This window comes from Lichenostomus cassidix, chromosome 1 (genome assembly GCF_008360975.1).
Source record: "Lichenostomus cassidix isolate B80296 chromosome 1, HeHo_3.0, whole genome shotgun sequence".
In the NCBI taxonomy this organism is placed as follows: domain Eukaryota; kingdom Metazoa; phylum Chordata; class Aves; order Passeriformes; family Meliphagidae; genus Lichenostomus; species Lichenostomus cassidix.
The window spans coordinates 12674826-12688709 of record NC_139479.1 but is presented as its reverse complement, the minus strand read 5'-3'; the positions used below and the strand labels follow the sequence as shown (position 1 = coordinate 12688709).

Genomic DNA, 13884 nt, shown 5'->3' with positions numbered 1-13884 from the left:
TATGTTCTGGCTGTGAACTGCAATGGTTCCAAAGAGCAGACAGATCAACAATCAGCACTTTGTTTTCAGCTTTCAAAATTGTTGGGCAACTTCTTTGATCCAAAGAAGTGGGCCTTTTTTAGGCTTTGAGAGGGCACTCTAACTGAAGTGCAGGTAGGATACTGAACATGTGGCAGAATTGTATAATAAGGATATGTTCACTAATGTGAGGAGGGAAAATGGTTACAATAAAACCTTACAATGAGTGAGGTTAGAGCTTGTAAAATACCTAAAGTAAGTGTGAGGTTTGCACAGTATGTTACTCAGTTATGTATACAATTCACATTTTATTTAGCCCTGAACAAATTTCTCTATTTTTCTTTAGTGCTTTTCCTTAGAAAATGCTATAAATTTCCATTTGTCTCTTGGGAAAGACCCATTAGAGAAATACATACAGTTTGGGGATTAATAATTGTTTTTTCCTCTATTTTCTACAGTGAGACTATGCTAACAAGATAATGTTACCATGGAGATACGTTTTATCTTTTTAGTGCTTTGGTGTTAGAATGATTGTAAAGGAAAATCTTAGTGAAATACACATCAGAAAAAAAGCAGAAGGATCTTTCATGAATTAAAAAAGAAAAGAAAACCCGCAGTTGACATTATGGGCTTTTGCAGTGCTTTCATGTATGAAATGTGCCATTCTAAAATTATTGCATTTGGCAGACTAACAAGAATTCACTCTGTGTGGCAGTAATTAACAGAAGAACATGGCAAAAGGGCCATGTTGAAACCAAAGAGCTTGCCCAATGAATTGTAGTGTATTGTGATAAAAAATTAAACACCAGAAAGACAATATGTTTGAAGGGCATAGACTTTGATTTCTGCTTTTGATGACTCACCAAATATAGCAAAATATAACTGACATTCTCTCTTTCTCATACATGCTGGGTTGTTTTGGTTTTTTTTTTGTAGATTTGTATTCTGTGTAGTTGTATTGATTTATTAATGATACAGCAAGTCATGCATTATTCTGCTACCTTTTTCTTTTGTTTTTTCTGGCTGGTAATTGTGTGTGAATTGTGTTTAAACATCACAAGGTCTTGTTTTTCATTGCTTGATAAATTCTATAGTTACCTCTCTGCGCCTAAAATTCAAATCAAAAGAAAATGCAAGGAAGTAGATGGATTGTATTAGAAGGGAATAACTTTTTTCACACAGAGTCTTACAAGGATGAACTATATTGCTGATTGCTCACCTTCCAGCAGGGTGTAATGGTTGTGGTCATTAAGACCAGAGTTATGAATCTCCTTTTAAACGTGTTTTTTCTTAATTTCTTTAATTTTGAGCTGTTTGGGAGAGAGGGAAGGGGGGGGCGCTGAATTTGGTGTACAAACTGGAAATCACACCTGCATAAAAGAAGGTGGTGTGCATCTTCTGGTTTTTTGCAGCTCTGAGTTTCTATTCAGAGGCTGGGATAATACACAGGGTATTGCAACATCCCAGATTGGGATGTGCAGCAGTAGGCACTGAGAGCAGTGGGTTAGGGTTGTTTGACATAAGGTGACTTTTTCTAGCTTGCTTTAGTCACGGGCTTGGAAGAAATTTGAGTAACTTAGACTTGAAGTTCAGCTTTTTTCTGAACTCATCTCTCTAACTTGCTGGATAGAGTGCTTTTGCTAATGAACTTGACTTCTAAACTCCTCTACTTTAGAATCAGAAAGAGACATCTAAAAATTGTTGATGGCTCTAAAGGAAAAGCGTTGCCTATTTCCATAGTTTCTTCAGTAATGGTAGGCAACCTGTCAGATCCACACAGCACAAAAATCAGGTATCAGCTACCTTCAGTATCAACAGCATTCATTGCTGTTTTATCCTTGTGTCTGCACAGGATTGCTGATGTTTGACATTATGGTAGGAAGTCTGTATTAAAACAACCTGTTGTGTTGCTTCTCAAGTGCAGTGGTGTCCTTCAGAAACAGGACTTTCATAATACTATGTGATGACAGATGGGGTTGAAGAACATGTACCTCTTTGGAGTGAGTATGATCATAATTTGTTAATTGTTGCATCTGAATCAGCCGAGTTCAGAGAGTGATGGTTGTGAACTGGTGCCATCTCTTAGCAGCATAAAATAACATTTTTAAAAATAAGCATTAATAGAAGTATCAGCGACTTGCCCTACTTGTAAGTGACAGATCTTTGGGGGATTTCTGTAATGATTCCTGATGTTTGCAGGGAGGCACAAACACGTTGAGGGACAGGAGCTGGTGTTCCTGTGCTGATCACGTTGAAAATGTCAGTCTCCCTGAGGAATGTCACTGTGACCTGTGGGTGCAGCTTGAGATGGGGGTGGAGTGAGTGGCATGTGGTTCTGGAGGGAGTCACACAGACAGCAGTGCTGACTTAAGATTCACTGTAGTTTGAAAATGCAGGGTGAAGTTTCATGGCCTGGTCAAGCTGGTCTTCACATAGAACTGCTACCAAAAGAGCTTATGTACAGGTCATTTGTTGAGTGATCAAATCTAGGGGGTTGCAGCTACTGAAAGGGGAAAGGCTTGGTTACTTGTTTTGCCTTTTCCTTGTGTAGGCTCTGTGGTTATCTTTTCTCTCATGTGCTAGCTTTAGCTATTTAGACATTTCAATGAGTTGTTTCCATGTGCAAGAAAGAGTTGTTGTTTGTTTTTATCAATCTGTTTCGCCATTGCAGGGAGTTGAAGCTGTTGACACACACATCTGATTAGTGTTGATATTGTAGTGTAAGTGGCAGTGCTTAACCAGGAGTGAAAGGAGGGTAACACTGAAACTCTGGCTTTTGTGTGTATGATTGATATCTCGTTACTTCAGGAAATTGGTCCCAGTTCTGTAGTCTTTAAAGCTCCATTTGTACTGCTAAATGCACCTGCTCCAGGGGTGGTACCTGGTCCTGAGGCCCGGTGCTGTGAGGTGGCAGAATGTGTACTGGTGTTGGGCCAGTGTCCTGCAGAGCAGGCTGGCCATGTTTATGTTGAGGGGCTCTGATTTGGGTCCTCTGTGGTACCTCTGGGGCTCTAAGACTCAGTTAATCTCGTGTGAGCCAAATGTCTGAACAGGAGCGAACTGTGTGCTGTCGGAGTTTTTACGAAACCGAGGGTTGTGTCACACGGCCAGAGGGACAGTGGGAGCTGTGCGAGTCTGTGAGTGGGTGTGCTCTCCTGGAGAGCTGGCAGGACCAGCTTGGTGCAGTCCTGTTAGTGTGTCTTTTTGGGAGCGTTCCCCTGAGCTTTATTTTGAAAGAAACATAGGATTGCTCTCTGAGGAGCATGGGGACAAGATAACATCTGTGTGGAGTGGATGAGCAGAAGAATCAAGATCCAGGGACAAGCTACCTGAAATCACAGACTTACATGTGGAGAGTATTGCTCCTGTTAACTTCAGTTAACAGTTTGATTTACATAGCAATTTTCCTAAATTGCAGACTGTGAGGTCATAAGTAATACTTTTAAATGATATAATATATTGTAGTTGCTTTCTTTCCCTTTGTTGCAGCATCCCACTTACTTTTAGCTTTTGCAGGGAACTGTGTACTATGCATCTGTTGTTTTTACCTGACACTGTGGTCTTAAAATTAAAGAAATTCAGAAGTATTTTAGGTTTGGGTATTTTAACTCTCTCTCTATGACTTTTGCTTATTTCAGGTACATGCAGAGTTTCCTTGAGCTTTTAGAGTATGAAAATAAAAGTCCTGAGGATCCTCATGTTCTGGATGAGTAAGTAATTTATGTTCTCATGACAGTCCATTAAAAATAGTGTCTCAAATACCAAGTGGTTTTGTACTGCAGGATAACAGTAACCTTATTTGTAAGGTAGAATACATATGGCAAAAGCCAGAATTGTAACCTGGAGTAGAATGTAGGTATCTAAGTGCTTTTGAACAATGTATTTTGTACTTATGTGGACTGGCAGTCTAAGAAATGGCATGAAATGCTTCTTCCAAGGCTATATTGAGAAGACATGGATGTGAGACTATACTTGCATATCAGATACTTAAGACTAAAATGTCCCTTTACTATACATTGAGCTTAGCGCTCTGTTGTGCATAAAGTATGTTAACACGTTAATAATTTGATTTTTTTTTTTTTCAGTTTGAAAGCATTCAATGTGTCAGTCATTGTTTTTATCTAAAAGCTTTTTTAATGGACTTCAGTTAGTGGTATTCACCTATCTCACTGAATAACATTACTTGAGAAGAAAGGAAAACATAGCCAGTTTTCTTTATCAACAGAGTCATAGTGAAATTGTCATTAGAATGTTTCCTTGAAATGTGTATGCATAAAACAGAAAAGAACCCCACATGTGAGAACAGCAAGTGCAACATATGCATCAGAGACCTGAAAACAAAACAACCAAAACACACTCACCTGCCCAACACTAAGGTCTTTAGTTACCCTGTACCTATAGCAGTCAACTTTGTTTCAGGATATTACTTCTTGCAGGTTTTTTGTTCATTGAATTAGCTTTCTTAGGGTGGTTTGTCTTTCAGATTTCTTTTTAAGCTCTGAAATCCTGTATGATCAAGCAGTGCTTTATAGAGAGTTTCATAAAACGTCTTGCTCTGTTTGTGCACCATGTGGCCTGTGCTGTGCAAAAATAGTGTTTTGCCTTTAGTGAACTTCAGATATATTAGCTGTGATGTTACGTTAGAATTAATAAGGGATTTAGTAGGTAGTGCATTTCAGATATTACGCTCTTTTGGTTGTGGGCATGTTATCTGAGACCTTGACACTTTAATTTTTGTGTATCAACCAATATATGTAGGAGAAGCTCAAGTGCAGGACTACCAAGTTACCTGGATGACTGTAGAAGAAGCTCTACACCTGTAGAGCTGTAGAAGGAGCCATAAGGATTTCAGACTGAGTTGTAGTGCTGTTGAACATGGGGGAAGTAACCATTTACTCAGTGTGAGTCCTAAGATGGAATGCTGCCTGCAGTTCTGGGTATTACCTTTTAAGAAATTAAAACACTCACAGACAGTATTGATGTGAAAGGAACAAGAATTAGGGACTTGGATAGTTCCACTTCTGAATAATGCTGAAGGCATTTGTTTAGACTGACAAAAAAAGATACTGAAGTGGAGACACTGGAAGTCTGTGTGTGCCAAAATAATGGTCACTATAATAAAGAATAATTGGTTGCTCTAACTGAAGAACTGGAGAATTAAAAAATGGCCGGTTTTTATTAAAGTTGAGAACATGTAAAAAGAACAGGCAAAAAGTAAAAATTGTCCTATTAATGAGAATAGACTGAAGACTGTAGAGCATCGATTTTTAAAAGCTTTTGTAAATAGATTAGATAGTTGTTAGTGTCATTCTAGGTATGCTTATTCTGTAGAGGATGAATCAAATCCATTTTTGAACCACCTCTAGCTATTATATTTTGTGATTCTGCATTTGCAGCCTGTTTGCTGGTGACACAAGAATTTCTGTTCGTGACTAGTTTATCAGCAAGCTTTTCTTTGTGGGATTTGCCCTTTGAGATGGCATAAGCTCTCCTATACACCTAAGTGAGCCTGGCAAGTGCAACACAGGTCCTCTTAAGCCTGTAATGTCCTGGGTGTGTGGGTTGAGGCAAAGTGGTTAAGTAGCTTCTGAAGCCATCTTTGGTGTTCTGTATTTAGATAACTGAATTTCAGCTTTTTATGAACTTCAGAGGTTCAAGGTAGATTACAATATAATTGATATATATATATATTTGTAAAGGCTAATGAATAGGTCTCTTGGAGATCTATTTTTAGAGTCTTCATAATTAACACATGAATTATCTGATTCTGCCATATGGATATGGCATTCTTGATATTGTTTCATGGCAACTGGAAATATTTTCTGTGGTGCTCTATGTGAGTTGATAGAACAAATATTTCATAATGAAGCAAATATCAATATTATTCAGCATAACTGTTTGTTAAAAGCTTTGAAATCTTGCAATTATTGTATTCTATGTAATTAGGTATATACAATAAGGATGCTTGGAATTTATTGCTACCTATTGAAGTGAAGTCCAGCCAGGGACTTTGACAGTAAGAGTTGTCTTCTCTACTGCATTTGGCCTATGAAAAGAGATTAAATATCTATTATCTGATTAAAGAGCAGATCTGTTCTTTTTGGCAGTATTGGATAGGTTACCTAAGATTAGAAAGTAAAATTTACTTTCCTGCTCTGGAATGTCATCTGTTCTTAACTTACTTAAGGCTATGTCACTTAACCGCATATTGAGCTGTAATTAGACTGTTAAAAGTATTCTTTACAAACTTCATCTTTCAAAAATGCTCTTAACTATGTCCATATTTATCTTATGATAACCCATGGATAAATCTAACAAATGTCTCAACTCTTGTGTCAGTAATCCATGTTGCTGCTATCCAGCCCTATGCTTTTATGCCTTATGATCAGAAGAGCATCTGTGTCCTCAGAAGGTATCAGGAATTCTGGTAGTTAATGAGTGGCTTTTCAGTGGGGAAAAACCCACATCTCTGAGTTCATTTAAGTTAGCATAAACATTTTCTGTTCTTTTCTGATTGCACGTATCATTTATTATGGAATTTGAGCCATTATCTGGGACTTTGTATAAGTGTCTTTAGGAATGCATAAATAGGAATAGTTCTTTCCTTCAACCACATTGGTTTGCTTAAAGAAAAACCTGAAAGTTTGTCTGGTCCTTTGAACCAAAGTTTTTTTTTTTTTCCAGGCAGTATCAGTGGTGTATCATGCTGAGTACCTTTCCAAGAGCAGCCTATACAGAGGGGTTGGAGCAGGCTTCATCTCTTGGCTCCCTCCACTGTCCTGTTCCTGTGTGGAACATGCTGTAGAAGAGCACATTTTACATGTTAATGTTACATGTTATATGGCTCATGCTATAGGAGACCCAGCCTTGCATCCTTTGGTCATTCAATGCCCATCCTTGTTAGCATCCTTCCTGTGTGCTATCAGGTGATTTAGGTACTTCAGGATGGCCCCCATCTCTTCTTCCTTTAGCTTAATTAGTGTCACAAGATGTGACTCTAGCCTGGATGGAAGTGCCTCTGTTCCAGTACCATCCCAGCAGCTTCTGTTTGGAGCTGAGCTCAGTGTCCACCTCAGACACTCAAAAAACGTGAAGACTAGCAGAGCAGTTGTTTTGTGAAAATTGAAGAGTGCCTTGGTGGTCTTTCTGTCAGCTGAGGTGGACTTCAGTTTCTGTTCCTGCTAATCAGGGTAACAGCAGCACAGGAGAGAAGGGAAGCTGAAGTGATCCTTCAAGGAGGTTGGATATCCACAGGTGTGCTCTATCGATGTTGGCAGTAGTTCTTCAATTACTGCCTTCTAAAATGGTGCAATGCATTTATCAGTTGAACAGTAAACTGTCCCGATTGTGTTTTCATTGCTGCTTGTCTGAGGAGCCTGCTCTGGTATTCTCAGTTTGGGCTCTCTTTTTGAGGAAACTAGTGTTATAATATTACAGATGTTACCCATGTACTGGCACAGCTGTGTGTGAGGCCACACAGTGAAGTGAATTGGGAAATTGATGTAGTGGAAAAATAGCCCACTTTTAGCTCTGTGGGCCCTGAAGTGTTAGTGTGTGGTAATGGTGACAGGCAGCAGTGTGCACACAATGGAGAAGGTAAATGGTTGTAGGGGTAGTGCAGACACTAAACTAAAGGTGATGTTTTTCAGAGTGGCCCAACTTCTCTCTGCTCTTAGTGTATGAATTGGAGAGCATATGGATGTTCATGAATGTTCATGAGAGTTACCTTTCAGTGAATGTTGGACAAAATCCTTTGAAGGGATTGTTTTGCCTCGGCGTTCTTCTGATGAGGAGTTCCAAAGGCGTTTCAGTTTCTGTTACCTCCTGTTGGTTAGCAGACCTTATGAAGCCTTACTGCAACATTGCCACATCACTGTCACTAGTATGGGCATTTGCCAAATGGCAGGTTACTTTTGCATTTTTGACAACACAAATATCTTTTCTCAAGCTGTAGAGGGGTCAGGTGGAAGTTTTTCTGCAGTTCTCCCAAACAGTGTGATAGCAGGAGCCCTAAGATAAGGTGTCCACGCTTGGTGAAGGGTGTAAGCAGGCAGAAGTGTTGGAAATTTCCCAAAATGTCAGTATGCAACCAGTAAACACACAGAGGAGGGAGCTGTGTTTCAAAAATTGAAGGGTTGTAAAACATGCTGTTCACATGTGCTCTCAAAGGACACTTCCTGCAGCTTCTACACCCCCGAGTTTCTTTGCTGACTTTTCTCTTTGTGGCCCTCTAAAGGGAGGGAGTGCAGGGGAGTGTCCTAGAGCTGGGTGCCACTGAGGCCATAGGCTGCCAGCATGTCTGAGATAACACACACAAGGAACTTGGTAAACAAGGAACTTTCCTTTCTGCAGCGCTGCAATTAAAATAGTGGTTTTGTAAGTAATTTGAACTGAGTAAATATTGGAGTACATTTGATTAAGAAGGTGCCACTTGTTACTGTTACATAATGTGAAATGCTACTTTAGTTAGTTTTGCACTTTGGAAGTAGATATACTTTCCAGTACAGAAGTCTTTCAGAGTGTGAACTTTTACCTCTCTTTCTGGTGATACTCATCTGCCACCTGGCACTGCTTCAAAAAAGAGCAGCCAATCAAAAAAATCCCAAACCCATTGCATTTCTGTTGCCTTTAAAAGGGTTTTTACTCTACCTATCAGTTTCTTGTTTTTCATCTTTCAAATAATACTATCCATGAGAGACCTAGCAAAAATTCCCTTTGTCTTTTTATTGACTTGTTTATGCTTGTTTTCTTGAACTGTAATGATAGATCAAAACAGAATAATACACACAGGTTATTAGGAAGTTAGAAAATAACTTGTGTTAGGACATTCATTAATTGTCTTAGCAGAATTTTTTAGCCTTCATTTATTTAACACCTGTGGTAATGCCTTAATATTCTTCTGTTAATGCAGAAGCCACTGAAGCTCACTTAACTAAAATAGCTTCATATTAATAATTTCTCATTTGCCAAACCAACTGTATTATTTATTCATCATGGTTTTGAAAATAGGTGGAATTGTAGAAAAAGAAAGTAATTGGTAAATAAAATTTTTAGAGCTGTTCTGGAGTATTCCCAGTTAATCCCATAAGCAGTTTAAAAATTCCTTAATATGGTTTCCCACAGTTTGACTACAGTAAAAGCTTTGTGTCTTTCAGGGGTGTAGTGAGTAGTGGGACTGTAAGGAATGAGTGTTAAGATCAAGGAGATATGTTCTAATTTCTGCCCTGCAACTTTGAAATGTGCCTGTATGCTTCTTGTGTTTGCTCCTTTAAAAGCATCTGCTTGATGGAAACACAGGAGTGAACTCGGTTGTCTTGGAAGATGCAACAGGAGGTTTGTTATATCAGTGTAATAACAAGGAATCCCTTTTTTATATATTCAGTTTTATGCTGACTAAGCTTCACTATGATTTTGCTGATCTGCAGCAGATAAGCCTAAGCCCTTTGCCCTTTGGCATGCTCTGTGAATTTCAGCACTTTAGTAGTGAGATATCAGTGAACCATTTGCCCTCTTGGCATCAGGTGTGTGTTGTGGATAGTGGAGGTATTAAAACAAACAGCAGAGCAAACAGTTAGGAGAGAGTGTTGTCAGTTCTGTTTCCGACCTGACTGAGTGTTGCTTCCAGCTCTGCTCTTCGCTAGGGTCTTGTTGCTCAGAAGCTGAGAAGCAGCACAAGCACAGCCAGGCACCAGTCTCTAAAACTAACATCACCTCTCACTGGGAACATCACACAGAGTCAAGACTCAATCAATGTAAAATGTCTATAAACCTTTTAAGCATTAAATGTTCTATGCTGCCCAGTCAGCAAGAGTGGTAAGTAAAAGAACAGTCATTCTGTACTGTGACAGTATTTAGAATGGGGAATTAGGCAGTTAAAACTTCCCCTTTTCTGTGCAACAGGGTAGTGTTGAAAGACTACTGAACTGTTTGTTAATACACATGCAAAAACTGGTAGCTAGACTTAGGATTATGAAAAAAATAGTAAAAATGAATCATACATTCCTTTGCAGCTGACAGTGTAAAGTGGGAAAAATTATTTTAGAAGTGTATCACTTGTTAAGAATGGTATGGTGTGTTAAATGATTGTCACGACTAAGTGGTCCTGAAAAGGAAGAAAGCATCTGATTTAAATGGGGTGACTAATGGCTGGTCTTTTTTACTTTTTGTGCTCTTTGTTCTTTCCCCTGCTCATTTGCAGGGGGCTTGAGCTAGATGACCTTTCACTGATTTCTGTGATTCTTTTCTTAGCTGGTGTATATTCTAATTTGGATAAAAATAATTAATACATTTCAGTATTCATTATAAAGCTACAAAGAATGTTTTGGTGTTGATGTTTTTAGGAAAAGGATCTGTAAAATTGTAGATACAGACATAGATGAGCAAGTCTTCCAGCTCTGCTTTCTTTGGAAACTTGCATTTCACCGCTTGTACTTTTTAAAACAACATTACATAAACATTGTGGTGTTAACATTAAATTAATATTGGAGAATGTAGAAGAATTGAGTACTACTGATTTTCTATGTTTCAGTTTTAGAAAGCTATTAATAATTGACATTTCAAGTATGCATGAGTTTGCAGGTGGGGAAAAAAAGGGATGAGCACGTTGAAGATCATAGGTGTTGAGCTGCCTTGGCAGGCGAAACAGAAATGCTCTAAGCTGTTTGAGAGGAAATGCTTGTTAAAAGCAGTGGGAGTGTTATCTTAAAAGTTGCCGAGCTCCAGAGGAGAGCTCTGTTGTATTCGCTCTGCCATCCAGTGGTGTGAGAGGAAACTGAACAGGAGTCACACAATTACCTGTCCTGAGGTTCAAGCTTGGCCCAAGAGGTGCCAGGTGAAGGAAATGCATTCAAAGTTCACTGCATGGGTTGAGGTTTTGGGAACAAAACATGAGTTTTTCTAAGAAAATTATGAAGGGCAGTAAGGTTGTCTTTCCTGAGTTTCCTTTCTGATTTCCCAGCTACTGTTAGAAGTTGCAGGGGATGACAATTACTGTAGTGTACATGATTGCAGTAAAAGAGAATCTTTTGCTGTCCATTAATGGTGAAGAGAGATTTGATTTATTTCAAGGAATGTTTGGGAGAGGAATAACTTAATCTGAGGCTCTAAATGCTTCATAGGTCTTGTGAGTGAGAGGTTGATTAAATACTTCTCTTCAAATAGGCTTGTTTAGGTACTATATTTTTGTATGGAAATGATAGTTAACAGATGATATGGTTTTGCTGTTATTGAGTTTAATTATACTTCTAACAATCTTTCTAATTTTGTTTCCTCTAGCTTTTTAGATGTTTTAATTAAAGTCAGGAACAGACACAATGACGTGGTTCCAACCATGGCGCAAGGGGTGATTGAATACAAGGAAAAATATGGCTTTGATCCATTTGTTAGCAGTAACATCCAGTATTTTCTAGATAGATTCTACACCAACCGCATCTCTTTCCGTATGCTTATTAACCAACACAGTAAGTAATTGCTTTTCTCTTCTTTGAAAACTCACTGCTTGTAAACCTGAAGGTGTAACTTTGTTTTGCCTTTTTTTCTTACTCGTGACTATTCTGTGCCAATTATGGTAAAAGATATACTGGCAGCTGGTTACTTTGCAATGATCAGAAATGAATCCCAAACACCAGTGTGCTTTCTTTTAGAATTGTCAGTCTTTGTTAGTGTGGCTGTTGCTTTTTAGTCTTGTTGGCAGAGATGCCTTGTGAAGTGATACATGAAGTATTTTTAGATAGTAGTAGAGTAGCTGTATCTTTGTGCTCACAAAGCTTTCAACATAGTTTGTAGAGCTCATATTTATTTCATAATGAAATGCAAAGATGCCGTAAAGTTTGAATAGGTTATGTACTATACTTATTGTTTTTTCCAGCAAGTTATCTAGACTTTCTTGCCTTCTAAAGAGGTTGAGTATTTCTAACTGAAGTTTTAAATTATATCCCTTGTCTTCCCTTACTTCCTATTTCCTATTTATTGATAAATGCTGGAATTAGTTATCCTTTGTCATCAGGTCCTGTTTCATTTGTTGTTACTAATAAACTCACTTTTTTATATTCGTATTACAGAGTGAAGGGAGTTACTTGCACAGCTCCTATTAACCAGTATGTGCAACCATGCAGAGAGTGATCTGTGTAAAGTTAAGGACAGTCTTCTGATCTGTTTTAGTGTGTCTCGTGCCTTTTAGCTCTAGAGCTTCATTCTCTGCTCAGTATTCTGCTTTTCTGAGCTCTTAGGAATTATATGCTACAGATAATGTGGATGCTGGAGTACTGTAGCATGAGGTGTTTTACTACAAGCTGTGTGTCTTTCCAGTAACCTTATATGTGACTAACAGATGCCTTGCTGTGTGTGTACAGATAACTTGAATGCGGCAAAGAATACAGAGTGAGATAAGTGTACAGCTTTGTCTTTACTTGAACCTGGGCAGACGAATGACTGATATAAAACCAAGTTAAAAGGCTCTCATAGAAGAGTTGTAGCAATAGAGTACAAACACTGCCCTAATAGAATTCTTGGGCTGAGTGCTACCATAATTTGCACTAATTCTAAAATATCAAACTTGATTTATTGAACTGAACTAGCTTTTCCTAGAGACCCTCTTCTTTGACTGGTTGGAGCTTAAAACTGCTTGTAGATACTTAAAGTTTAGTTAACCTTGTATAATGTCTGTGTGTTAGCAGTGTTAGTAGTCTGTGATGTCAAATGTTAATCTTGAAGCACTAAAGAAAAAGATAATTGGAAAGCAGAATGCAAAACCAAGTTTTTCCATAGTTTGCATTTCTGTTCCTACATTACTGGCAGACTGTTTCTTACAGCACCATTCTGCAGGACACAGTGCCCAGAGTATGAGCTTGCTGTGCCCAGGGTAGGAAAAGCTTTCAGACCTAGACTTTTTCCCACCTCATGCTGCTGCTTCATGTCAGAGCTCACTAACTTGCTAAAATAGCCGAAAATCGCTCCTGAAATAAAGTATAAAACCTTTCTACTTCTTTGAGAGTCTTCTTTAAACTCTTGATGAAGGGTCTGGTGAGTTCCAGACCCTTGTGCAAAGAGGGAGTGGGGATCATACTGCTGAGATCCAGGGAGAAAGTCGAGTGAGTGAGTGAGACCTCTGTGCCAGCTGTGAAATTGCAGCTTAGGTGAGTGTAAAAGGCTTTTAATGATGCCTTATAGTTCCACAGTCCTTTTTACTGTAATGTTTTCATTATTGTGAGTGCTTCTGTTCTGACATGATGGTATGAATGAAGTATTTTACATTTTAATTTTATCTAATTTTTGATAATCTGCTTTGAAATGTAGGTTTTCACCTTAACCCTCCCACGTCACAAATTCTGTTTTAACTAGTCTTAACTATAAAAACTGAAAAAAAGAGGGGGGAAGATGAGCAGTTAGACAAGTAACCTTCTTAAACAAGAATTCTGGCAATTTGCTAGAGTATCTTTTTACAAAATGATGCAGTATCCAGTAAGTCTCAGATACCATCAGATTCAAACTTTCTGGGCTGCCTCAAAGGTAAAAAATAATTTGTTATCATTTCTTTTTTATTTTAGCACTTCTGTTTGGTGGAGATATTAATCCTACTCATCCCAAACATATTGGAAGTATTGACCCTAATTGTGATGTGGCAGAGGTGGTTAAAGGTAAGATGAAGTTAATATTTTTGTTGACTGAAATCCCCCCAACTTAGACTATTCAGAAATGTTATTGAGATACAAGAAACTGAAGGTGATATAAATCCAGTTCTTTTCTTATTTTATTAAAGTTCTGCAGTTGCTCACAATAAAGTCCTGGGCATATTGAGACTTTCTAATGTCTTTGTTATTGAGAAGAGAGAAACTTTTGGTCTGTTGACAGAACTAAGAAAACAATTCG

The 13884-nt window shown here is 38.3% G+C and overlaps 1 protein-coding gene across 2 annotated transcripts in view; it reads left to right on the top strand.

The window, feature by feature from the left end:
* The window catches only part of PDK3 (pyruvate dehydrogenase kinase 3), a 50927-nt gene that overhangs the window by 21878 nt on the left and 15165 nt on the right, over nt 1–13884 (top strand). For both annotated transcript variants that reach the window (XM_085050169.1, XM_085050179.1), the window contains exons 3-5: nt 3657–3728; nt 11293–11477; nt 13563–13652. In XM_085050169.1, coding sequence (XP_084906295.1) covers nt 3657–3728; nt 11293–11477; nt 13563–13652 — 347 coding nt within the window. The remainder of the gene's footprint in view (nt 1–3656; nt 3729–11292; nt 11478–13562; nt 13653–13884) is intronic.